The sequence below is a fragment of the Mytilus californianus genome, unplaced genomic scaffold (assembly GCF_021869535.1).
Source record: "Mytilus californianus isolate M0D057914Y unplaced genomic scaffold, xbMytCali1.0.p SCAF_2, whole genome shotgun sequence".
NCBI classification, from domain to species: domain Eukaryota; kingdom Metazoa; phylum Mollusca; class Bivalvia; order Mytilida; family Mytilidae; genus Mytilus; species Mytilus californianus.
This window is the reverse complement of record NW_026262668.1, coordinates 57254073-57281532: the sequence shown is the minus strand read 5'-3', so window position 1 is coordinate 57281532 and position 27460 is coordinate 57254073. Positions and strand designations below refer to the sequence as shown.

General features: G+C 33.1%; 1 protein-coding gene across 1 annotated transcript; it reads right to left on the bottom strand.

Moving 5' to 3' along the window:
- Positions 1-1256: 1256 nt before the first annotated feature.
- Positions 1257-27109, bottom strand: LOC127730097 (protein quiver-like). Its single transcript, XM_052238148.1, has 4 exons — positions 26679-27109; positions 10672-10725; positions 6582-6740; positions 1257-4238 (listed from the first exon to the last, which is right to left on the bottom strand). Exons 1-4 carry the CDS (start codon positions 26725-26727, stop codon positions 4036-4038), a joined length of 465 nt encoding a protein of 154 aa, XP_052094108.1. The 5' UTR covers positions 26728-27109; the 3' UTR covers positions 1257-4035.
- Positions 27110-27460: the final 351 nt, after the last annotated feature.

Sequence of the window (27460 nt, the reverse complement as noted above, 5' to 3'; positions counted from 1 at the left end):
AAGTCACAATGTGTAAAAAGTGAACAATTATAGGTCAAAGTACGGCCTTTAACACGGAGCCATGGTATTTTTCTGTCTCTTTACCATGTTTACCCCTTGAGAAAGAAGTATTTATTTCAGATGACCGTTTGTTTCTTTTGACTTCATAACGTGTCTGTGTTTAGGGGATCAAGCTACAAGACTTGAGATATAGGGGTTGACTCATGCTCAATGTTGGAGACACCATAGGAACCTCTCAATTTCTTTTTTTGTCATTTTATTACATATAAAGTTGATGACTTAGTTGACTACATCTATCCCATTGAGTTTTCTAACAAACGATACCACATATACAGTTAGATTTGCCTAGTATCTTGACCTACTTTGACATTGACAGTGAGGGTCGGTTTAGGACTTAACTATATTTCCTATTTTGAACTTTCTGTTTATATGTAATAATAAACTGCACATGGTGTATATCCCGTTTGATAAAATTTGCCAGGACTTGCGTTTCTTTTAACGATTTCCTTAAAGGAAATGCTGCTCACAGGAAAAATGTTGAGCCGAGGGTCCCAATTGGTAAAGTTCAATTCATCTTATGGAAAAACTTTGGTTGCGTGTTGTGGATTAACCATATTATTCACTAATAAACCAAATCACTCCTGCCTTTCCTCGTCAATAAAATATTCAAAGGCGACACATCAGACTTTTTTTTTGCTATAAGATTTACACAAAAGGGATATTTGCGTGCATCACAAAATAACTTAATAAGTTTATATCAAATGTTACATTGAATATAATGACAACGTTGTTAATTCAAGCAAAAGTTAAAATAACTCTGATTTAAGGACGGGTCACCATCATCAGGGGCCAATAGCCGAAAAATAAAAATAAACAACTCTCAAACTTTACAATGAACCCAAACAGTCGGCGAATCCAACTCAATTAAATGTCAGCGAATCCAACTCAACTAAATACCAGCGTAATGAAACCAGATAGTCGTAATAGTGACTGTTACAGTTCCACTAACTGAATATGCTGGCAATGGTAAAACATCCGCTGATAACGAGGACGGGATTGTGGTAGACTGACGAGTGCTGTCCCTTGGCTTTATACATACGCTCAAGGTATATATAGATCAGATTTGAGACTTGTTAACAACCTATAGGGATTGTGGCACAAATTATGCACAACCTTCAACAAGGTCATAATAGTACTCTTAAAACTTTCGAGAATTAAGTCTTGATTTTTTTTTCACAAATTGTTAATTCATATTACATGAATGATGTCAACTGCATGTATATTAATAAAATAATTGGGCATTATATATATACTATCACTTATTTCGATTTATCTAACATTTTATTGTTCCAATACCGTAAATAATAACTCCTTAATATACATGTGTACATGTGTAAGTGATCGCCATTAAAAAAAATAATGCTTATACAACTAGCATTGTAAAAACTATTTGATGTATAAACCTTAACCATGTGTTCAGCTTACTTTTGATAAAAATGCAATATATATATATAGATATAAGTGTTCAAACTGAAACATTAAAAAGATAAATTCGCATCAACTTTATTTTCCATGCAAAGTTACTAAACGCAAATGATCTTAAACATTTGTGAAATTTCAGAAATTATTAAAAAAAAAAACAGATGAAAATAACATTTTAAGCAAGACTAGTACGACCATTTTTACTTCTTGTTTCGAAAGCGTTGCTTTACAAAAAGATTGGACATGATAATTTCAAATTGGACATAGAAATTGAAATGTATTAATAAACCGTCGTTTATATTTCAGTAACAATCAGGTACGATATAACAGAAAAACTTGACAGTATTAAAGTTATTTAATAACAAAAAAAACAGTTGATACTCTAGTGCGCCTCGATTTATGAATTCATATCTGGCTGTCATTAAAATATTTATTACAGTTCTGGACATGCTGAACACTGATTAAATATTTATAAATACTTGTAACTAACATATCTACGTATTAATAAAATCTGCAATTTTTTCGTATTATCAACTAGATGTATATAAACAAAAGGCTCAAAGGAGCCTAAAAATACCCACTTTAATATCACAAATAACAATTTAACCTTGAAAGATCAAGGGATCATTCTTTTTATCCAGTGTTTAATATAAATTACATATTTATAATTTATAAATTGATAAATTCAACGAAAGGCATTAGACTGATTGTACAAATAAAACTTTTTATATACTTAGACCTTAAATTAAGTCACAGGGCAATATTTCATAATTCAAACTATTACATAGATTTAATGCGATGTTTTTATTGTTATTTTCTATATAGCCTGTACTGTTATTAAAAAAAACCCCGATAATACATAATTTATACTTTCTAGGCTACAAAATGCAATAAAAATCCCTTTTGAAAACCCTTCAGGCAAAAAATGGAAATGATTCCCCATACATGTATAAAGCCTCACCTTGCAAGTCTGAGGATTTATTTATCCACTAATGCTGATGAAAAAGTATTATTATTCTAGCATGCATTTTTTCGGTTCAATTTCTGTAATTATCAACAGAACAAAACTCGTACATGATTATTAAGTTCTCATATTATATACAATGCAGTATTCAACGACGAAAACTGTCAATTATATGTGATTGTCAATGTCCAATAGCTGAATTTATGTCAACTGTAAGTCATCCAGACAAAATTTCTTATGTGACCATATTATATTTTTTATTTTCAAATCTTCACTCGAAAAAAGTAGATTCATTACAAAAAATGAGAATTCTCATTTTGCGTGAATTATGTTAAGTTTAAAGGTCGTCTCATTAGGCAAATAAAACCATTATGATTTCAATGCAGCCCAACACCACACTAAGATTCATCAAAGAAGTCTTCCCATTGGTTTTTTGTGGAGTTTTGAGACAAATTTAGAGGTCATATAAAGAAGGCGACGACCATTACATACACAGGATTATACTTTTGTTAAATAAGCATTCATTCAAAAGAAAACAAAAACATGATCGTTTCAATACGGAAAAAACCCAGCAGATATAAACAGAGTTCACGAGTTGCATTAGCATATCTACCACAAACTGTGCGCTGATTACAACAAATAGAAGAAAAACTAGAGGCTCTACAGAGCCTGACGTGTACGTGTCGCTCAGGTCTATGTGTATATTCAACAAAGGACACTCTCCAATATTGTAGATGAGAATAGAATTCATGACATCAAAGGGCAATAACTCTAATAAAGAGTCAACTGACGATTTCGGCCATATGACTTATTTATAGATCTTGTCTTGCTTATCTTTTTTGCATATTAAATTTTCTCCCTATCTATTATAGTTTCAAGATAAAAGGCAATATGAAAATAAATGGTAAAATTTGTCAATTAAGGGCAATTACTTCTATAAGACGTCCCCTGACAATTTTTACGTAAATAGACAATTGGTAGAGCTCAACATTCTTAACATTCCTGCCCCTGTCAGATTGTCTCTTTTTATAACGGTTTTCAAAATAATAGAAAAAAATTTGCATTTTACCCCTATGTTCTATTTTTAGTCATGTCGGCCATCTTGATTGGCAAGCGGGGTCATCGGACACTTTTTAAACTAAATACCCCAATGATGATTGTGGCAAAGTTTGGTTAAATTTGGTCCTATGGCTATAGTTTCAGATGAGAAGTTTTTTGTAAAAGTTAATGGGAAAACGACGACGACGTACGACGGACGCCAAGTGATGAGAAAAGCTCACTTGGCCCTTTGGTCCAGGTGAACTAACAAAAAAGGAATAATGGATAAATTCTGTTAGGACTTCTGGCTTGAATCGTCAAATATCTATTGGAAGACGTGTTTCGAGAATTAAGTATTGGTTGAGGTTTTTCCAGAATAAAATACAGTATTAAATATACTTGAAATAACAGTTTAACTTAAAACGAACTGTGATTTTTGACTTGCTAAGTGTCTAGTGGAAACTAGTTCATGCATATTCGATGAATATCATATTATACAGTGCTGTATAATACTTATAACTTGATACATTTTCAATTGAGCATTATAAAATTTATAATACAATTTTCAATAACAATGTAACAGTAACTATAAAAAACATGTTCCATTTTCTAATACTATTCGCTGCGTTACAGTCATTTTTCTCACAAAAACAAATTCGTCCCGTACCAGGTCTTGATTCTTCCATACACACTAAATGAATAGTCATTAAAATTCGCAGGTTATCTGAGCAAGTACGTTGATATCTGTAAACACCTGGAATAATATAAAAAATGTAAAGAATTATAAAATGCATCGAATTTCCGAAATAGTCAATTTCTGCCAGATTGTCTATTATTCCGGCTTTATATTATAGAGTGAAGTTGTTTTGTATTGATTTTTACGATCCTATGTGTGCCTTTTGTTATTCCCCTGATCAAGATTAAAAAGGGGGAGGACTTAGATATAAAGTAAAAACTTCCAGTTTGATTTTAGTCATATGTTCTTAATAATAGTTATGAACGAAAACAGGCAATGTATCTCCTCTTTGTGCGAAAGTTTACAACTCCATCTAAGAAAAAAAGAAGAAATATCGTAACAAATGGCTACAGGGAATGCGTACTACTGTTTGTTCAGTTTGAGTCGAATTTAATACAGATACATGTAAGATAAAGTAAAATGACAAGTTGGACATATCGTTCAAAAGATATTATCCGAAAACCATATCCAATAAGGCTCGTGTGTGTTAAGATTGATATATGGTTCAAGAGATATCTGAAAAGTGCCCGACGGAGCAAAATCCAACAATGATTGGTAAAGATCTGATAAAAGACTCAAAAGATGTTGACTTGAAACGAAATTTTCTCCAAAATTTCAGTAGATTTATAGGCACCGCGACTTGATCTTTGACATAATGAAACTTCTTTGAAAAATCAATAGAGACTTTTTTTTCACTAAGGGGGAATGTTAGGCTATAATGGTGGATATTGAAGTTAAGGTTCAGAATATTTATTCCGGAAACCAACATGTTGCCCCAATCTTAGTATACCAATTGCTGCTGCGGCCTGGAACTTTGAACTAGTTACCTCAAAATAAATAAGGGACTTCTTCACCTCATTGAAATGATTGATTCATTGACTGATTTGCGTGTAACGCCACATTCAGCGCTATTGTGCTATTTCGTAGAGGTCAGTTTTTATTGTTGGAGGAAGCCGGAGTTCCCGGAGAGAACCACCGACCTTTGGTAGAAAAACTGAGAATCCTAATCTATTAAGATTGGAGTCAAGCGCACCTGCCACGTGCGAGATTCGAACTCATTACCTCAGTGTTAACAGGCTAGTGATACAGCAGTTCGACTACTTAGACCACTCGTCCACAGAGGCCCATCGCCTAACTGGACATTTTTTTAACCAAGTTCGGTAAATTATATATTTATGGCTCAAAAGACATTGTCCGGAAACCGAAACGTTAACGTTTGACGACAATCATATGAGTATCATGACCCGATTTCGACGCTATAAATGGTAATACTTAAAACTTATATCCTAAATTGTGACGTCATTACATGAAGGTCGTGTCAATAAGTGAACGTTTATATACAGTCTTATTCGTGATGTAACTGTTTTGCACTGAAGCCACCTAAAGCAATCGGAAATCAATTAACTATTGTATGCATGAAAATGCCATTACAGTTTTCTTTCAGCAACTTATTATTGATCTTTAATATAACAAATTATAACATATAAATGTCTCTGTAGGGTCGCCTCTCCATTTATGCTCCTTGCCATTTCATGAACTTCGATTGAATGACTTATGACGTTTTCTAAGTGTTAACTTTTTCAATAACAATTTTATTGGGTTTCACAAGGAGTACAAAGGCTCTTGAGGAAATGTCTTGACAGGTCATTAGAAACGATATTACATCACAAATTCGCACAATGTGATTTAGACAGTGACCTTCGATAGATTATACACCATTTCATTATTACAATTCACGCAAATAGAACTTTCTAATCTAATGAATCGATATTAATCAGCTATAAATCTCTCGGCTAAGTTAAACGCTGCATGTGATTTTAAGCTATATGTAGTGCTTCTACATGTCAGTAACCAAATGGTTAATGGATTTTTGGGCACGTTTTTATTTAGCCTCAAAGTCAGGAAAAGCTCGTGCAATAAGATGGCGGGAGCCAAATAATTCAATTGTAATAAGACTATTGCTACCACTATTATCTATGCTTCTAAGCACAGAAAACGCATCATATTAATTTTATATAATCATAATTGCACACAAATCTAACGATCTCTTTTTGCTTGGGAAGGAGACCATTTTCGATTATCTTAATAGATCTCCTTACTATATTTTATCGAGGATGATTAAAAAAAAATAGAAAATATTTTTTTTGTGTGAAATACACGTATGATTGGGAGAGTTCTATGCTAGTACCTTGTGCATCCCAGGTTGCATAATTCAATCAAAATCCAATATACATTTTTGTTTATTTTATTTTTAATCCTATTAGAATGTTCACATAAAAAAACATCAATACATATTGAGAAAGAATTACCAGTACAATGGAATATTTAGTTATGAATTAAGTCTTGTGTAAATATACTTACCGGGAACTGGCGATCGAACCCATTTGACACATTGTCCACGACAGAGAGAATGGTTGACGTTAGGATGGCTTGCGTTGAATGGATCTCCACAATAGTTATTATTGGAATGTGAGTAAGATAGGCACTCATAACATTTGACGGGGTCGGCATAACGCCCTACTAAAGAAGAAAAAAAGAATGTAAAAATACAATATATACATTACCAGGTTAGGGTGTTACACATAGTATATGGTTCACAAATATGCTCAATATTTCCACAAACATTATCACTCTCCCGAAGTGAAGGTCTATATCATCCATTTACTAGTATTCAAAAGTTGTCTCTTTTGCATAGCTTCGCATCATGCTTCAGGAGCCATTCACACATCTTACTTCGAACTTCTTCATTTTTTCTATGTAGTGCTTTGTGTTTTGCGGACTGTTGTTTATCTGTTCATCTTTTTTCTTTTGGCCATGTTGATTTACGTCCTTCTCTAACTTATGATTTTTGAATCCTCAATATATTACATGTTTTACATTACTGTTTGTGTGTTTTTCTTAATGTTGCAGACCCTACGGTGTTCATCACACGTTTAGTTACCACCAAACAATCATCAGTCATCAATTTACCAATCAGTGTACAATGTTTATACTCATAGTCATATGGCATTCTTATTAACAGTAATATTCAAACAAAATGATTGAAGGTGTCATTGTCACGTTTTCAGAATTGCAAAATAACAATTTGAAACTGAAGGTAGATAACCCAGGCCATATACAGTTTGACCCTAAGACAAAACCTCCTACTCCCAGAAAGTGAAATCGAACCCAAAAGAATAGATGAAAACACTGACATCTTTGAAAGCCAATATTGCTGTGAATAATACCAATACTGACCCAATATCATATGAATGGCGTCCACAACATTAACACCAGTATCCTATTCATCCGCCGTGGCAACAACATGCTCATGAAATGTACGGTTTTCAAGGACAGGGTCGTACCCAATATCATTGTAATTGTACAGTCAAAGGACCAGTTTAGTCGTGATCAAGGTGCTCACAGCAAGTTCATGCTGCACAATGAGCAGAAATTTTTGTATTGCAGAACTCGGATATTATTTTAAGACATAATAAGCAAGACTTGGAGATTACAAAATAACAAAAATTATTGCAGGTTGTAAATATGAGATTTCCGAATTCTAATGATTTTTAACGTGAAGATAAAAAAAAACACAGTCATACCAAGCGGTTATTTGCTATAGGTAGTAATACCAAAGCAACGTAAACAAATGACGATTACAAATGACTTATTGATACCAAGTTAAAAGAATACCGTCAAGACAACGATTTTAAACTGGCCAAAGAGACTTATATATAGTGCTGTTATACTATAAAGTAATCCTAGTTCTGACTTTGCATATGCGAAAGCATAATGTGGGAGAGAAACATATACTTGTGTGAAAATGCATACATGAAAAACATGGTTTATACTAACGAGTGAAAAGTTGTCTCTGGTATGTTCATGTGTAGTGTGAGTGTTTTTATTTAAAGCTGCCCAAGCTTGTGGCGCTGTATTTGTTTGACTATTTTAAATACTTTGTTCTTTATTTGGGCAATTAACATTTTCTATTCGAGCGTCACTGATGAGTTTTTGTAAACTAAACGCGCGTCTGGCGTACACAATTATAGTCCTGGTATCATTGATGAATGAGTTGATTTTATTATACTTAGTAGTATTAATGTAACCTTTACAAGCATATGTTATTAAGATAAAATGAATGCTACTTTTATTAGTTTTATAGGTTTGTAAGAACGTTGACTGTGTGCAAATTTTTAGATTGAAGCGCTTTCAATAGCAGCACATAATCTCGTCATTGCGCTGATCTATATAAAAAGAAAATGTACTAAAATTTGGGTTTTATTTTTTTAGGTCTAAACCTTGATCGTTTTCGGTGTGTTTCAATAAAGATCACTACAAGTAAGTTATTTCCCTTTTTTACCGATCGACAATGTTTTTCTCCACTCCAATATAAAGAATGACAAGAAATCAGGTTTATTTAGATCAACGACTATTCTAAGTTTGATTAATAATAAAATTACTAGTATTTTTTCAAATGTGTTTAAAGCTTTCCAAATGAATAATTCTGACACTTAAGATGTAGTACTGTTGTAACAGTGCATATTTGAAAGAAAAGCCTGTATTGGAAATTTATTGTTAGGTCTCCTTCCTGTATATTTCAACATCAATAATCAATACACTTCACAATGAAGATACACGGTAAAGAAATCTTTCCGATACTAATTTGAGAACGGTATTGACATTTTATTTGTATTTGATGTAGATTATGGTTTCTAAGAGATATATACAATATAATAGAAGAAAATGCAAGTTTGATAAAACGGGTCCAAAACAAAATAGAAAATGCATGTGATAAATATAGACTAAATACCTGCGGAAATATATATGTACAATGCTATTCATATAAATTTGGACAAGTAAGATACCAGTATTAGAAGCATAGAATGAACATGTACATGTATTGAACCAATTCTGTTATAAACTAAGTAATCGTGTAGCAATAGTCAGAAAAACAGGAACATCTTTTCAAGTTAGATTTTGTTTTATAAAAAAGTTGTACCACAAGTACTTCTATATTGTCATTAATGGATACAAATATAAGTTGGAGTTTTAAAAAAATCCATTTTGCAAAGAACGACCTGTTCTTTTGTCTTGGTTTAAACGTCAACGATGATGCATATTTATGCAATTTTCCCGTCCTCTTTTCCTCGTTTGTGAATTAACTAAATGTGACTGAAGACCGAATTCATACTTAACATGAGCAACACAGCGTGTGCCACATGTGGAGAAGGATATGCTTACCCTCCGGAGAACCTGATATCACCCAAGTTTTTGGTAGGGTTCTGGTTGCTCAAGTTTTTGGTAGGGTTCTGGTTGCTCAGTCTTTGGTAGGGTTCTGGTTGCTCATGTTTTTGGTAGGGTTCTGGTTGCTCAGTCTTTGGTAGGGTTCTGGTTGCTCAGTCTTTGGTAGGGTTCTGGTTGCTCAGTCTTTGGTAGGGTTCTGGTTGCTCAGTTTTTGGTAGGGTTCTGGTTGCTCAAGTTTTTGGTAGGGTTCTGGTTGCTCAAGTTTTTGGTAGGGTTCTGGTTGCTCAAGTTTTTGGTAGGGTTCTGGTTGCTCACGTTTTTGGTAGGGTTCTGGTTGCTCAGTCTTCATGTAGTGTTTTGAAGACTGCTGTTTTTATCTTTTCGTCGTTTTTCGTTTTTTATGTCATGATTTTGTCCGTCTCTCTTCTACTTAGGAAGCTACCATTTGATTTTTATGGGGGGCTAGGATAAAAAATTTTGTCCTGCCTTTTTATTTTTCCCTCTATTCGGTCCTGCCTTTTTATTTTTCACTCTATTCGGTCCTGCCTTTTTTTTTTAGTTTATCCTGACTTTTTTTTTTACATAAATTGTCATCCTGCCTTTTTTTTTGCAAATAATCTCATCCTGCCTTTTTTTTTACTCAAAACTCCTGTCCTGCCAATTTTTTTCAAATTTCATCCTTGCCCCCCATAAAAATCAAATGGTAGCTCCCTTATGAGTTTTGGTTCTCCCGTTGGTATTTTTTGTCTCTATTTTAATTTATAAATGTTTCATAGCCAGACAGGTCTGTCAGTTAAGTACCTTAAGGGAATAAGTCTGGAAACCCCTTCTCACATATGAAAGAGAATAAAAGAATGTGTGTGTTTACGAAAGGCAGCCGCTAAATCCATGTTAATATTTTTACTTGGTGTGTTGAAAGTGGTCCTATAGGAAATATGTTTAAAGAAACTAGCTTCGGACATCACCAATCTCTCACATAAAATAAGACACAATTAAGGTAACAAAAGGCTTCACTCAAAAATCAGGAACTAGACAAAACCATATTCCCTCTAGATGAAGATAATCGATCTAGAAAATCGTGCGAGTACAAATTGTGCCAATAACAAATTATAGCTTTAAAATAGAAATAATGTTTTTCTGAAATGAAATGCGTTCAACTTTCAGTGCATTTTATACCAATGAATTAAATTTAAATAAATTTTTAAAAATGATTTTAGCAACTTACCATCAATTGTTTCAATTCCATCGCTGGTTAGAACGAGACAAACCATTAAAAACACTGAAATTGACATAGAAAACTGTATAAAACAAAACACTGAACACAGCTACTTCTTAAAAAGTCATATGTAGAATTTTAAGCTATATGATCCCACTTTTTCCAAATTTACAGAAATATTACAGTGTCCATATTTCGTATGCATTTCATAATTCTCCAATAATTTGTAAAAACTTTAAATGATTTGCATGGTATTCATTAATTTTTCATGCTTGAAATAACGTCTTTACGGAAAGTTTGTTACTAAAATTATCCTTCTTAACGTTTGGTATCCATGGATTTTCGTACATGTTTCCGGATTTACAATGTACAAATCTTACATGTATTTAATCCAGAAATAATCGCATAAACTCAAGTCTTTTTTTAAATATATAAATCAACGAATGACATTTACATAAGATTGAGGACGATTAACAGATGGTCCGAGGTTAGTCTGTTATGTTATCTAGATGCATATTTATGGGTCCAATTGTATATTATACAAATAGCAATATTCACATCACAATAGCATATATTTCGTTTCAGTCAATAGACATAGCCAGCATGTAGTTGTAAGAAGTTGACAGCTGTTCAATTAAACTTTTTATTTTCACTAAATCCCAATGTACTATAAATTATTTTTGCATTGTGAATTTCATTTGCGAATATATATTTATAAATTAATTAAACCGAATGTCTCCCAGTATTGATTTCATATCGCACGGATCGTCATAATTTTATTGTTCATCTGAATATGTGTTATTTTGATTAATATCTGATAATGCTTCGCTTCATACTGTTAATGTAGATTGCATCAGCATGTACATGTATATCAGTATATTTACTGAAACAGCAATAGTCACATCAAAGCACGTGTGTAAATAAACTTTGCTTGAAAAGAACGTTTTATTTTCTAGTCTTGGCGATTTTTTAAGATCTCGCATGTATACACGGATATATCTGATGAACACATCACAATAATATAAGAATAAGGAGGCGTTACGTCCTTCAACATGATTTACATTTGAAAGTTTTCCAACTATTCACTTAATTCAGCTGAAACATTACAATAACGTATTTGTTTCTTTTTCTTTCCAGTCACATTTTTAATATTCCTACGTGTAAAATTATTTTAGTATAGTAATATAAAAGTATTTCTTCAGATTTTAAACACGTTGTCTAAAGTCCAGAATTCAAAACAATTGATCAAATTTAGCAATATGAAAAACCAAACAACCGGTTTTCACAGAGGACGGAATAATCCAATTCCATATTGCACTATGAGTAATATTATATTTCTCCAATCTTGCACGCGGTCGTCTGCCTTCTTAGATGGAATTGATTTGGTATAGAATTCTCTGAGAGCTTAGTCGTGTCATTAAAAAGACAAGGAAAAACGATATGTGGTCTGTAACTAATTGACTCTAACGAGAATACTCACGGCAGTAAACATACGAACGACAGCCTAAATTCAATTTCGTAGAACTGTATATTGGTGTTGAAATAAATGATTTAAATTGTTTTGTTCTGTTACCATTGTCCAAGAAAGTGTCAATAATCGTTATTATAATATTTTCGATTTGTCGTATTACTCTAATTATAATCAGTTTGTTTTTATGGAACCTTATTTGAGTGTGTTTTGTGAGGTAAACATTGATTTAATGTAAAGATTATCGATATGGTACATAGTATGAATTCATCTGTACAAAGTTTAGGTGAATAGACATCTATTTCCGATAATGACTTAGTTTTAGATTATGGTGAAATTTCGATTTACTGGATGTCAACTTTAAACCTTTTACAGTTGTCAGTCACAAGAGTAATCAATTACTACGGAAGGAATACACACTGATTTAAAATCGATATATCACATATGACAAAACTGTAAAGAATATCGATAGTTGTTTGCCTAATGTCCAGTGGTAAATATTTCATGCATGTTCAAGAAGTGTCCAAATTAATCATTGATACAATAAATAGGTCCTGTAATGTGCATGTCAGCAGGGATGAAGGTGGGAGAAATTGGATTATAACTAAAAAATGACGGTATGTTTGATAGGGACAGGAATTTTGCCTTGCAATAGGCCACCAACGGACCCCTAAAAGTGATGTTTAAAAGGTTCTATAACGTGCAAAGAGCGTGGCACTCTCTACAGGAGGCATCGGATTTAATGTCCTATTCTGACAAGACGGTGGTCGCGTATTTATACATCTTGCACAGCCAAACAGATGCCCCAATTTAGCAAAGGTTTTACTGCCAGAATGGGAGAAGTCCAAGGGATGATCATATTTTTAGTCCCCGGTCTACTCTTGGCGTTTCTGTAAAGAATATATCAATGAATAAGTCAAAAAGGAAAGTAACTATAAATAATGCAAGTTCTTTATAATTGTTCCAGGAATGCGCATGTGTCCCTGGTCAGGGGAGGGTTTGCGCCTTTAACCATGTTTAACCCCACCACATTCTTTATATGCCTGTCTAAAGTCAGTAGGATGTAGTTAAGTGGTTGTAGTTGGTTCTTGTCTGTCATATTTGTTTTTCGTATATTATTTTGTTATAAATTCGGATTTTTCTCATTGTTGAAGGCAGTACGGTTGCCTATAATTGCTAACATCATCTTTATTTGTTGGACAGTTGTCTAATTGGGAATCATACCACATCTCCTTACTTGTATATGTGGGCGGCGTGCGGACAATATAGATTTACGTTGTACGTGAACGTGACAGTTTTTATAACATGTCAAGCTAGTAAGTAAGGGTTGATAGATTAATGTGTGCCTAGCGTTCAGTGGCGAATATTACATACATATCCATGACAAGGTGTTTAAATATGTCGTATTGTTGAGATAGATCCTGATTTAAACCTTCTATAGCTATAAAGATAAAATAGGACCCATTTAAAACAGGTCATTTGAAAGTTTGGTTAGAACTGATAAAGTGTTTCAAAGATAATAAAGGTAAAAATATAACGAACCAAACTGGTTAAAAGGTGAATTAAAAAGTCCAATCCAGGCGAGATGTATTAAAAGTAACAAGAAAAGACGTCGTCAAACAGTCTACTTAACTTAGATCTTTTGACAATATGCACGAACAGTAAAGGTTAAGATGGCTCAAAGTCATAATAATTTGTCAGACATCTCAACATGAAAACTTTCACCTTTACGAGGGCAATTATTTTTACTACGAGCAGACCAATCTTTGCCTTAAAAACTTTTGAACCCCTTTTGATGGAATAATAATAGACATACATGGGGGGGGGAGTGTCAAAAGGAAGTCTTCCACTTAACTCAGGGACAAAACGAACTTCCATTAAAACGAGGAGTGATATCAGGTGGCCACTACCGGAAAGCATAATTTTCCTGCTTCTCTTGAGACATCACGTAGTTCCCAACAGTTAAAGCGGTTTTCTCCCTTTCCTTTGTTATATTATTGGTACCGTTAATGCTATTTCTATTCATCAAGTAATAAGTCTGGCAGGCATGCGTGGTAATATTTGTACGATTAACCACTTGAGGTGCTTAAACTATAGTAGTTATATTAAAACCCTTCTTGGTCCATAACAAACTTGGCTTTAGACCTGGAAAAAATCAACTGTTGACGTTATTTGTGTTCCACTTGCAATAATTCCGCATTCTCTTCAACATAAACCAAAACTCTTTCTTTTTCGTTTTTGAAATTCCGCAAAGCGTTCGACAAAATTAGCAAGATTATTCTTATGTATAACATACTACGGAATGGTTTTAGTTTGTAACTTTGGTTAGATCAGTATATTCGTCCGTGTAAATGCGTGTCAATACTGACGATATCCTGTCTGACTCATTCGAAAACAAGGGGAACCGTTATTACCTCTACTGTTTTTATTTGTTTTTTTTTTATTAATGACTTGATTGGAAAATATCTTGTTCTATAGGGAACACTTGACAAATTATTTATTTACTGTAATAAATGGAAAATAGCAGTTATCAAATCGAAACTTGTTATATTCAAAAATTGCTGGCAACCGGTGAATGCCAATTTTTTCTACAACAATGAAGAACTAAAAATTGTCGATTCATACATAAATATATCTTGGTATGCTGATACACTCTTATTCAACATGTTTACAAACACAGAAGCGTTTTGCCTAGCAAGGTTCACGATCTTTGGTAGCTTTGAATAATTCTACAAAAGGTTAACGTTTATCAAAATGTAAACCACCTTTTGTATGGAGAGGGCTTACATAGCCTTTGCCTGTTGCCCAATCCAATTCAATTTATTTGAATAAAATACTGTTTAAACCTAAAAAAAAATGTGACTAGTTCGATGGTATCATTGTGTCTGTGATAAATTATGCTTCGGAATATGGGGTTTCAATTGTAGAAATGATGTTGGAAGTTATCCATAACTTTTTTGTCGATCTATTTTGAACGTGGGTAAAATACGTCGAATTATTTCTAATATGGCGAGTTAGGGCGTTTGCAAATGTATGCAATTAGAAAACAAAAAATTATAAAATACTGGTAAAATATCATAAACCTCTGTGTATAATGTCTATAAATTGTTACTCAGAGATGCAAATAATGGTAAAAGTAATTGAGTTTCATATGCTCGTGACCTGATATTTAGTATAGGTGTAAACTATGTATGGTATTAGCAGTCTGATATAAACATAATTATCATTAAACATTAAATGTTATAAAAATTTGACAACAGATCAATATGTTCAAAGCTGGATTGCATCTATAGAGAATTTGTAATTCTTTGAAATCCGCTTTGCAGATTAGGTCACCTCATTAGTTGATTGTTTGTCTATTAAACTATCTTAAAATATTGTTCTCTGCTCTTTATTATGTGTCACAATGTAAATATGTTTGTGTTGCTATAGCATGTAACTACTGCTTTGCTATAAAGATTCATTTCCATCCTTAATTCAATTATTCATACCTTTAAAACCTATACTTTTATTCATTTGATTATTATTTAAGCTTAACACGTACATTGTACTTAATTACTTCATTCACTTTAATTCAATGCCTTTCATATTTTTTTCCTGAAAATTGCGTCAGTGCTAATTAGGACTTTGTCTTCAAAATCCATTGGTAGTAATTAATAAGCTGTCACTGAATAGTGATATTTGTGTATTAAAATAATTTATCAGTTGTATCAGGTGTTCAGGTGTTGTTAGTTCTATCGACTTAATTAAAGATAAAATATAATTAGTGGTATTGTCCACGTCTCTGTCCCTGTATATAGTTAATTTTAAACATTGATAGATTTTTGCTAAATGTCGATTTATTTGATGCATAATAAGGATGAGAACAAGTTAACAATAAAATTATAAATCCAATTGGTATGTTTTGCTCAGTGCATCGAGCGGGATGAGGGGGTGGAAATTTAGATCTACTGCCAATTGGGAGAAGTCCAGGTGACCATATTTCTATATCCCCAGTCAACACTTGAGGCCTAAAGTTTGTCAATTTCACTCATGGCAATACTCGACATGGTAAGGCATCTGTTTCCAAAGGAGAAACATTATGGTACTGTCAAACGTTTTATAAAAAAAAACCTTGGCTACCACTTACCACCGAGAGGAAAGTATAATATGCCTTAGAATCTATATACATTTATAAATCCCTAGATAAGTGTAAGAAAGATAACTTCTGTATGCAAGTTATATTAAAATATGGTATTTTCAGGTCTATTTAACACAAAACTACTACAAATACCATTTTACATATTTCATTGAAAACACAATGTTCGGTGCAGATAAATAGAGATGAAACGATCACCCATCAACACATGGAATCATTTGGAGGTTACGGTTGTCTCCAAAGAACACCAAGTGCTCATACTAAATAACATATTAATACAAGGAGTAATTGGGCAGAAACATAACGACACACATTACCAATAGACAACTACAGCTCACCATGCCGTTTTCAACAATAGGCGGGTGTATGTAGAATATGTAAACCTGAAAATATCCCTTAGTCTAAAGGGTAAATAGATTAAACAAGAGACTATAGATTAAATATCTGCAATCACCACTGAATTCTTCAATTAATAAAAAATATTAAGACGTAGCCTAAGACAACTATTGACGAGTTTCCAGACTAAGGAAAGGCAAACGAATTAAACTATAATTTTTGAGATCTCAAACCTTTCCCTTTTTTCTCGGCTCAAATGACTGAAGCTATATAGAGGTCAACTAACAGTCTTCAACAATTACATGTAGTTGTTATACAATATGACAAGCTCTGACAAAATAGTCCCAATGCAATGAAAATTGTGAATAATTTAACAGAAACTGTCAAAGATCAGCCACCGACACTAAATTCTCTTCCTTTCTCTTTCTATCTCTTAAAAAATTAGATACGACATTTGAAATTCCACTGACATGACGGGGTTTCTGACTGTGGACATAAAATATGTAAATATAAGACATAGTTTGTAAACTATTTTTTCAAAACTCTTACACTTTCATTTTTTATTTCAATCAATAGAATTAACAAAAAGTACATAGCCAAGTTGCTCATCCTGCCTTTTTTTTTACTCAAAACTCCTGTCCTGCCTTTTTTTTGAAATTTCATCCTAGCCCCCATAAAAATCAAATGGTAGCTCCCTAATGTCATTGGATGTACTACATAGTGAATTCTCTACAGAAACGACATAAGACAGAATTTTGTGAAATGCTCAGCATAAATCGAAAAAAGATTAACAAACGAAACATTTTAATCATCTTAAAAATATATACATGTATTAGCGAATTGATGTTCATTCACTAAACAAAATATCAGACGTAATGATCGAACAGCAACAATATAATTTTATCCCGCAATCGACATTTCGATTGAAAAGCTCTCAAGAGCTTATGTTTGTATGTTTTAAGCCATGCCGAATCAAAATAAAGTTTTCTTATCTGATCTTATCTTATAACTATACAAATTCAGGTTGACCATTACTGCTTTTGTTGCTAACGGGTATATTCAAACTACTGTAAACCTCACAGATCAATTTGGGGTCCTCATTGCGGTTCGCGATTAAGTCGTGTTGATTTCATTCAAAAAAATGCAACTGCTGTTTTTCTCTGTTTCTATAGATCGTACAAATAAATTTTATATCTTGCTATACTATGTACGGATATTGTCTATGTAACTTTTACAAATGAGCATATTAAATTTAAAAAAAAAAGGAATTAAATGCCAATTCCTAAGCTTGATTTTAGGCAATAACATTGCATTGTTAAACCTTAATTGAATATTATGAAATTTGGACAGAATTGAGCTTCAAGATCAAAGCAAGTGAAGAAAATCAACGATTTCGATTTTATATTTTTCCGTACATGACAAAGAAAGGACTTAGTTTTGGCAGTCAACATTACACTCTAACATTGACAGCAGAAATAGCAGGCGAGACACAGAGTTCCGCGGAACCCTTTACGAGTTTGATTACATAACAGAATTAAATATTGGGCCATATATTTTCCTGATCATCCAGACATTTTTACAGTTTAAACACCGCACATGAATAAGTTGACTTTAAAAAGGAGAATGATGATTGTTGTTTGCCCAATATATATTTCGTGCATACTCAGGGCGATAAGAAATCACATTTAATCCAATACGTACTAGTTCAGGTTCTGCTATGTGGGTAATTGAAATTTAGATTTCCGCTGTAAATAAGTGTATTTTAGAATTTTTTTAAGGACTAAAATTTTGCCTTTGAACAGGCCCTTCAAAGATATGTTGCAAGGGTTCCTAAACTTGCAGAGAGCGAGATATAATGCCTACACGAGGCATCGGATTCTAAAAAGTCTCTCTCTACTTATTTTACATCCCGCACAACCAAACGGACTCCCTGCTTTAGCACTGATTTATTGTCGAATTGCAGAAGTCTAGTCTTACTATATTCCCAGTCGACCCTTGTGGTGCTAGGGATATCTGTTACCCCGTACAGACTTTAAGTTATTAAAAAAACTACAGCAATATCTACAACAGTTAGTTGCCTTTTACTGTATGATTAGGAAATTATATTTTCTTTTCCCTTAAATTGGGATTTGAATTCCCTCATTTACGTTTCAGGATGAGTACATATAAGCCGCTTTTTGTATTCTTTTTTTAGACTTGCATATATTTCCGATATAAGCATACCCGTATCTTAATAACTTTATTGGATTTTAAGGAATTTTGAAAACAATTCCCTCTGCTAAAATATTGCCTTTTAATGGTTTTCATATAAATTTATTATCTAGAAAATTAATTTTATTAATGAAAAAAACTTCGAAAAGACTGAATTTTTAAAAAGTTATCAGTTGTGGATACGAATTTACGGTTTATTTCATTACTTAACGAGATATTTCCCAGTGTTGATTGCTTCCTAGATAGAAATATAGCCATTTCATTCCTCCATTTCGTTTTATGCGTCTTTCTAGGTTTTACACATATAAACCCCAAAAAAAGCAAGAATGATTACTTATTCTTACGAATTTAAGGATGGTCCATATGCTTGTTTTCGAGATATAAGCCATTGAAAATTTGGCGGGAAATAATTCTCTCTAGATTTTTCAAACCTTTAACATTGGCACCTTTTTTCTTTCAAAAACGATGAAAATATAAAAAGGATTTTATAAGATTTTCAAAGATGACATTTTAAACTACATGTAATCAAATTATGGAAAGAAAAGTAGGGGTTAGTGGGCAAAATTTATTAATGGCACTACATGGATAAACTAGAGGATTCCGAATATCTGGCAATAATTCAAAAACAAGAGGAGCGAACATCCTTAAGAAAATCAGTTTTAATTTACTAGTTTTCCATCTGCCATCTAAAGGTGTCCGTAACTTATAAGCCATAGAAAATTACAAAAATAAAAGAGAATTCATACATTCACTGACAAGGATCAATACTTGACACCATTTGGATATAATCATGTCGCTGGTAAAACTCTTTTTAGATGCAATTAATCCTCTGGACATAACAGAACAAATGAAAAACAATATGTGTCATTACAACACGAACACCCCTCGCGCCTGTGGATTAAGGAAGGACTCAGGAAAAAGGGATTACCCGAAATGAAACACGGACTCATCTATAACTTACATTTATACTCGGACTCGGACTTCTCTTAAACTGAGTTTTACTGTGCGTACTGTTGTACATTTGTTTTTTCTACATTGGCTAGAGGTATAGGGTGAGGGTTGAGATCTCAAAAAACATGTTTAACCCCGCCGCATTTTTGCGCCTGTCCCAAGTCAGGAGCCTCTGGCCTTTGTTAGTCTTGTATCATTTTTAATTTTAGTTTCTTGTGTATAATTTGGAGTTTAGTATGACGTCCATTATCACTGAATTAGTATACATATTTGTTTAGGAGCCAGCTGAAGGACGCCTCCGGGTGCGGGAGTTTCTCGCTGCATTGAAGACCCCTTGGTGGCCTCCGGCTGTTGTCTGCTCTATGGTCGGGTTGTTGTCTCTTTGACACATTCCCCATTTCCATTCTCAATTTCATACACTTACAAAACAAAAACGCTAGTGCATTTGTACGGAATTACAAAAAAAGTCAGAACAAGTACATTTTTCAAATTTATTTAAGTGACTTAGTCAAAGTGTCGTATTTTCGTGAACAATGTCAACCGGAACAAAACGCGAGGCGATCTGTAATTCATCTTTATACCATAATGAACCAAAAACATATAGGCATGATAGGGCATAAGGGAAAACAATACTGGACTGGTGTTTAATTTCGGAAGGAACGAATAGACGTCTTGGATAACTCTGTATCAAAAAAAGGAAACTGGGATATGGTTTCTAATGAGATAACTCTCCCCCAAAGACCAAATGACATAGAAGTAAGCAACTATAAGTCACCGTACAGCATTCAACAATGAGCAAACCCATACCGCACAGCCAACTTTAGGGAGCTACCATTTGATTTTAATGGGGGTGGGTGGGTGGGGTACAAAACAATAAACAAATATGATATACAGCAACAGAAGACAACCACTGAATCGCAGGATCCTGACTTGCAAATTTCATTTTTTGCAATTAATTTTGGACAGTATAACTAGAAAATGAGGTGGTTCATACGTTTGATAGAGGCAAAATTTCAAAAATAGGCCACATGAGTTACGGACAACAAACCACAGCCGTTAGTAACACAACACTCTTATACCGTATAATGTTAATTGAAAGCAACCTTTTATTAAAACTAGATTAGATTTGACAGGTCAAAACTATTTTGGAATTTGTTTTTAAAACGGCCTTTGATAATTTTTGAGGGCTTAAATGGTTTGAAAAAATGACCCAACTGACAATTAACATCGATAATCAATCTCTAGTGCATCTTGGATTTTATAAATAAAAAAAGAGCATAGTTGAGTGCCGTTCATTTGGTTTTTATTAACTCTGAAGACGTTAGCGGTGCTGTGCTTATGATCTTTATCATTAAGAAATGACTGCAAATAACCAATATTCCGTATATAACAAGGAAATAATAATGCCATAAGAGGTATAACTGATGTTGGAATAATTCCCAATATAACTGAAAATATTGATTATGCTAGCTGATAAACAAAGGATCAAAATGAAAAAAAGAAAATTTACATCATTAAATTTGTTTGTCTGCAAACTATTCCTTTGGGACAAACGGAATCAATTCAAGAAATATTTTTTTACCATCGCAAAGAGATTAAAGAGAGTCAAAAGCAACTTCAGCCCGAGTGTCATTCATTTACTTCAAACTAAGTAATTTAGTCTTAGATACACGATTTTCTTATTAGTTGTTATTGGCTTTGAATTAGCTTTCATTAACGTACTTTAAGATCTGTACTTTGTGTCTTTTGTGTTTTTGTTAGTTGTTTTGTGCTTTGTATCGAACTGGTTTTTTTTTTAATTTGTTCTTATGTTGTGCTGTTATACTATTGTCCCAGGTTAGTCAGGACCCTGTAATTCAGTGAGTGTCCTTTGTTGCTGTGTATCATACTTGTTTTTCTTTTATTGTTTTTTAAAATAAATCAGACCGTTAGTTTTCTAGATTGTATTGTTTTACATTCGTCATTTTGGGGCCTTTTAAAGTTGGCTATGCGGTAGGGTTTTGCTCATTGTTGAAGGCCGTACGGTGACCTATACATGTATTTACTAACCTGTTAAATCATATGGTCGCTGGTGGAGAGTTGTCTTATTGGCAATCATACCACATCTCTTTAATCTTATATTAAGTGTACGAATTTCAACACATGCCAACATACATTCCTAACAAAATAATGCATCAATGCAATTAGTGTACATTGCTACTATTTTGTTGAGTGTATTTTCTGTAGTATATTATTCTATTTTATTGTTTTTATAACACAGGTTACATATCTATTGTCTGTGTATTGCATATGTTATTGTTTATAATAATATTGTTTGTATGCTATATGCCCTCCTGGGGCCCTAATTTGGTAAATAAAAATATTCTATTCTATTCTATTCTATTCCTTCGTCAAAAAAAAATTTGTATTGAGATTTAAGAAGTAAAAATGCAACTGATACAATGAAAACACAAACGAGCAAAATAAATCAAAGTACTATCACAGTCATGATTTCTCATTTAGACATTCACGGATGTAAACACAATTGTCAAGTTTTACGACTCTGCATTGATTTTGTTTATTTTGATCGTTGACGATTTAGATGTTGAAGCATTAAAATTCTATACACAAATGGTATTGTAGATGAATCCTTTATAAAAGAGAATATATGATTTTTTTTATGTTACAAAGGGAATAATGAGCGATGTTAGTAATCATGGATCACGTGGACATAAATTGAAATGACATCAGCAACATATCAACGCCATCATTAACTCTTTTCTCAGTATTCATGTAATTTGTACATCAGTAATAAAGGATGAGTATGATATTGTTGATATATATAAATATACATATTTAAGTAGCATATATAACATGTTAGCTTTGGACTGTTATAGAAAATTTAAATATTTTACAAATTATAGAATATGTTTATATTTATGCATCTCAATGCTTTTTGTTTTTCAGATAAAATAAAAATTACAAAAAACATATCAACATGGATCGAACATTCTTTTTCACTGATTACGACATCAAGAGCGGAATGCCAACATGGTCAAACCAAACACTGGGATATTGATTTTCCGCTAAAGGAATAAAAAAAAATACCGAACTCCAAGGTAAATTCATAAAGGTGTTCATAAAACCTAACAAAATCAAACGTTTGATTATGTCAACCAACGGAACGAATGGATACCAACTGCCATATTCCTGGTTTGATTCAGGCATTACCCAAAGAAACTCGTGGATAAAACCTGGTTGTATAGCTAGCTTAACCTCCCAGTTGTATGACAGTTGTTTATAGTTCCGTTATATTGACAAAATTGGGTGAGCAACCAAAACAGACTTAATTGGTTAATATAATAATATTGGGAACCAGCAGACAAAAATGTGTAAACATACATCACAGACATACATTACAACTGAATAAAAAATTCAAACAAACATACAAATAAATCTGACAAAGACGACATCATAAAAGTTATTGTAGTTGATAATAAATCTGATAAAGACGCCAACAAAATTTTTTTGTAGTTGATAGTACATAACGGATATAAAAACATAATGCCGTTCTAGTATACACTTTTCCGATAAAGTATACATTAAGTAAAATATAAATACAAGGGTAAACAAAATGAAAACAACACTGTCCGAATCGCACCTCTGAACCAATCTGCAACAGGACCGCCCAAAGACAAAAACCCGTTAGCTAGTGCACAAATACCGAGAAACGCCAAGAGTCATACGACCAAAAGGGGCATTATAGCACAAAGACAAATAAATAGAAAACTGTAAAGCAAATAAAAAGATACACAACTTACGCACCTAGAACCTATAACTCAAGACCATCGTGTGTTACTTGTGAAGTAGATACTCTGTCTGAATAGTTATATATTAAATCTTGGAACTTTCTGACGAACTTTTTTGAGAAAAAAGACGAGACGTTCTTCTAATTAATTTTTTGCTCAGACACCTATATAAAAATATGGAGATGTGGTATGATTGTCCATGAGACAACTATCCACCCAATTTCAAATGAAGTGTATGTAAGCAATTATAGGCAACCGTACGGCCTTCAACAATGAGAAAAATCTATACCGTAAAGTCGGCTATAAAAGGCCCCGACATGAAAAATCTGAAACAATTCAATTGAAAAAACTAACGGCCTAATTTATTACAAAACAATTTACGAAAAACAAATATAACAGACATGAACCAACGACAACCACTGAACTACAGGCTCCTGACTTGGGACAGGCACATAAAGAATGTGGCGGGATTAAACATGTTTTTGAGCGCTCAACCCTCCCCCTAATCTAGGACCGATGACGTTTTACAAAGTCCGAGTAGCAGCAGTACGCTCTAGAATATTGTACGAGTTGAGAAATGTATACTCCATACGCGGGTAAAGTAAGTTTAATGCTGCTAAGGTGAGGAAAATAAAATTGTAATTTCAAAATTGAAATTGTCTCGTTTGTCATAGATTCTTGTACTGAGATGACAACTGTAATCCAATTCGAGGTTTATGCATAGAAATGAGACAGAAGAAGCTGTATATGTGGTGTCTTAATCTCTAGTTAAAGAGCCTAGGATATATTAATGGGAACCAATCAGAAAGCATTGGATTGTTAATGGAAAGTACATCGTCAAAACACCAGTATGTGAAATTAAATTATCTAGATTATTTTATTTTGTTGTGTTTTACAACTGTCTGAAGAAACTCCTACTCATAGCAAATAAAAACAGATCGGCCAGTAGAGGTGCACAGTTGGTTCCCATAGGAATGCCGACAACCTGCTGGAAAATTATACCACCAAATTCAACAAATATGTTGTAAATGAGAGCTCCAGCACACTGATCACTTGTTCTTCGGTATAGGATGTTTTTTTTCGGGCTACTTTTTAACAAAGTATGCCAAATTATGTCCATAAACAATTAATTTTTTAGCTTATGGTATTTTTTTTTATAGAAGAAAGCATTGTGGATAATTTCTTTTAGACGGGTTTTCAATTTTTCATGTGGTATGATGGTGTAAAGGGTGGGAAAATAGAAGGCTTTGATAGAATTTATTTCAAAGAGTGACAGAGATCTTCCAGAAGTTCTTTTGAGTTCTTAAGAATCCACATACGGTTAATGCCACTACGCGAGTAAACAGTATTTCTCTTTACCCTCTTTCACTGCGGACAAAATTTATACGTTGACATTCATTCATTTGCACGAGGAACATACCCAGGAACTGCAATAAGTTGATTTAGAACTTTAAAAGTGTTTCTATATACTGTCCTATGTTTTGGGGTACAGACTTGAAGCACACTCCACACCTCGTAATTGTTTATTAATTTTGCATGTCTGCATGTACACGTGTTCCTCTTTAAAAAGGCGCTTTTTTATTTGATGTAGCCAGTTGGTACCGTTGATGTTGTTACAACTGCGACCAATGGAAATCATTACCTCATGGATCCGAAATTCTGACTTAATCCGCCAAGGGTGAAGAGCAGGAAGCCGGATCGTAATCCTTGGCTAGCGAAGATGGTTGGTTCTTTGGAGTTAATGCGAATTTCTATGTCAGAAGAGTTCATTTAGCAAAACGGGAGTGGGTGACACACTATATATTTTTCTTCGTTTGAAACTCATTGTGCTTATTCTTCAGTTTGGGAACATACAAAAGAACACTTTAGTCCACATTCATCACATGCACGTACTTTATTATTATACCCACAATAACAATAATAAGTATTTGCTGACGTTTATGAAAAGCTAATACTTGTGTATTAATTGCTTGATATGTTACTAGTATTCTATATACATGCAATTTAATATTATGCATTGATTCTTTCTGTAACATATACATTTAAGCGACACATATTGATTTAAAATGTTCAGTATATAAACTGTATAATTGTATAAAATTTAAGGTAGAAGTTCCTGCAAGAGTGATAATTTCCATTTTTTCCAGTTCTAAAAATGATATATGTAACATTTCTATTTCCAGAGATACAATCAATTAAAATTTTGGGAAACAAATCTATAAATGTGTAGAATGTACGTGAAAAACGACGAAAAACAACATTTTTGAGGTTTAAATTGCGATTTATAATAATTCGTTCCACAGAAAATTGTTTTCAATAAATTAAACGATATGTTTTTGCCATTAACATTTTCGTTTTAATAATATAAAATTTGTACAGGGTCGCGGATTCATTTATGACATAACGTAACTATCTTTAAAACAACGTAATGATGTATAAATCATTATATATGTCCCCAGCTCCTAAGTCAGAAGCCTGTAATTCAATGGTTGTTGTTGGTTGCTGTCTGTAATAATTTTTTTTCGTGTATTGTTTTGTAAAAAATCAGGCCGTTGGTTTTATCGTATGAATTGTTTCATATTTAGTCATGTCGAGATCTTTAATAGCTGCCTATACGGTATGGGTTTTGATCATAGTTGAAGGCCGTATGGTGACCGATATCTGCTTAAATCCACATCAGTTTGACTCTAATTTATTGTTGTCTCATTGGCAAACATACCACATCTTATGTTTTGGGAATATTGACTTGAATTCGCTCGTACCCATCATTCTTTGGTCTTTATTCAATAATGACGTTAAATTCCTGGCTATTCATTGGTTCTCTTATAGCGGCATGAACTTGGGAGACCACGATGTCGTTACTAAGTAGGATACCAGAAGAATGGTGTTTAAGTATGATTTTTTTTAAATACAGTGCTATATCACCAGATACACCGGACGCAAAAGTTGACATGTTTTTCTTCGGTTTTAATGTGTTGCTAGGTTAGTGTTTGATTGTCCTCAAATATCTTTTTATCCATGTGTACATGTAGTACTCGTGTGGTCTCGTGTGCTTATTCACACTACCTCGTCCTTAATTTGTAATGAGACGATATCTTAAGTATTAAAAAAAATAAATACTCACATATGAGAAGCTGGCATAAAAGTTTCGTAATTTCCATTGTACAAACCATAACTCACTCTCCATTTTGCTCATAAACGAAAATTAGTTCGTTTCCATAGCTGTCTATAGGAATAAAGTTTTAAACCATTAGAACCCTTAACTAACTTCTTAACACATTTCACTGAATCATAGTGCCATCTTCTATATATATAATTCCATCGAAGTCAGATATCTAACCAGGATATAAAACATATTGCTCATTTCTCTAAGCGTTTTCCCCTTGCATACAAACTCGATTATCAATAAAGACTCTACTAAAGCTATGTCTTACTGAAGCAAATATAAAATATTTATTGAATTAATAGGTTGGAATTCAAACAAGGATGCAAAACACGTCATTATAAGTCCCAAATGGAACCATTTACAACCATATACACCGTACTTTGTTGATGATCGCCATTATTGATAAAACAAGGTCAGCAAAATCTATAAATGGTTAACGCTTCAGAGTTATTTCCGTTATATTGACCCGTTTTGTTAAATAATCAAGATCATTCCCCATCCTTTGATATACTATAGTATCAATTTTATTTGTTAACTATGAAAATGTAGGCCAATTGAAAATAACAATGTAAAGAATAAACATCATCAGTTCAAACATACAACATATCATACAGTGTTGATTGTGTTTTATATGCTTCGTAAAACACCTATCTTTTTTTCTGACAACAGAGTCATAAAGTAAGGAGATGTGGTATGATTTCGAAGGAGACAACACTCCAACAGAATCCAAATGACGTGGA

Coding starts and splice junctions, on each gene's coding strand:
- LOC127730097 (XM_052238148.1), bottom strand. CDS start 26,727: ATGGTTTGTACAATGGAAATTACGAAACTTTTATGCCAGCTTCTCATA. Junction 10,726..26,678: donor TTTATGCCAGCTTCTCATAT/GTGAGTATTTAT, acceptor TGTCAATTTCAG/TGTTTTTAATGGTTTGTCTC. Junction 6,741..10,671: donor TGGAATTGAAACAATTGATG/GTAAGTTGCTAA, acceptor TTTCTTCTTTAG/TAGGGCGTTATGCCGACCCC.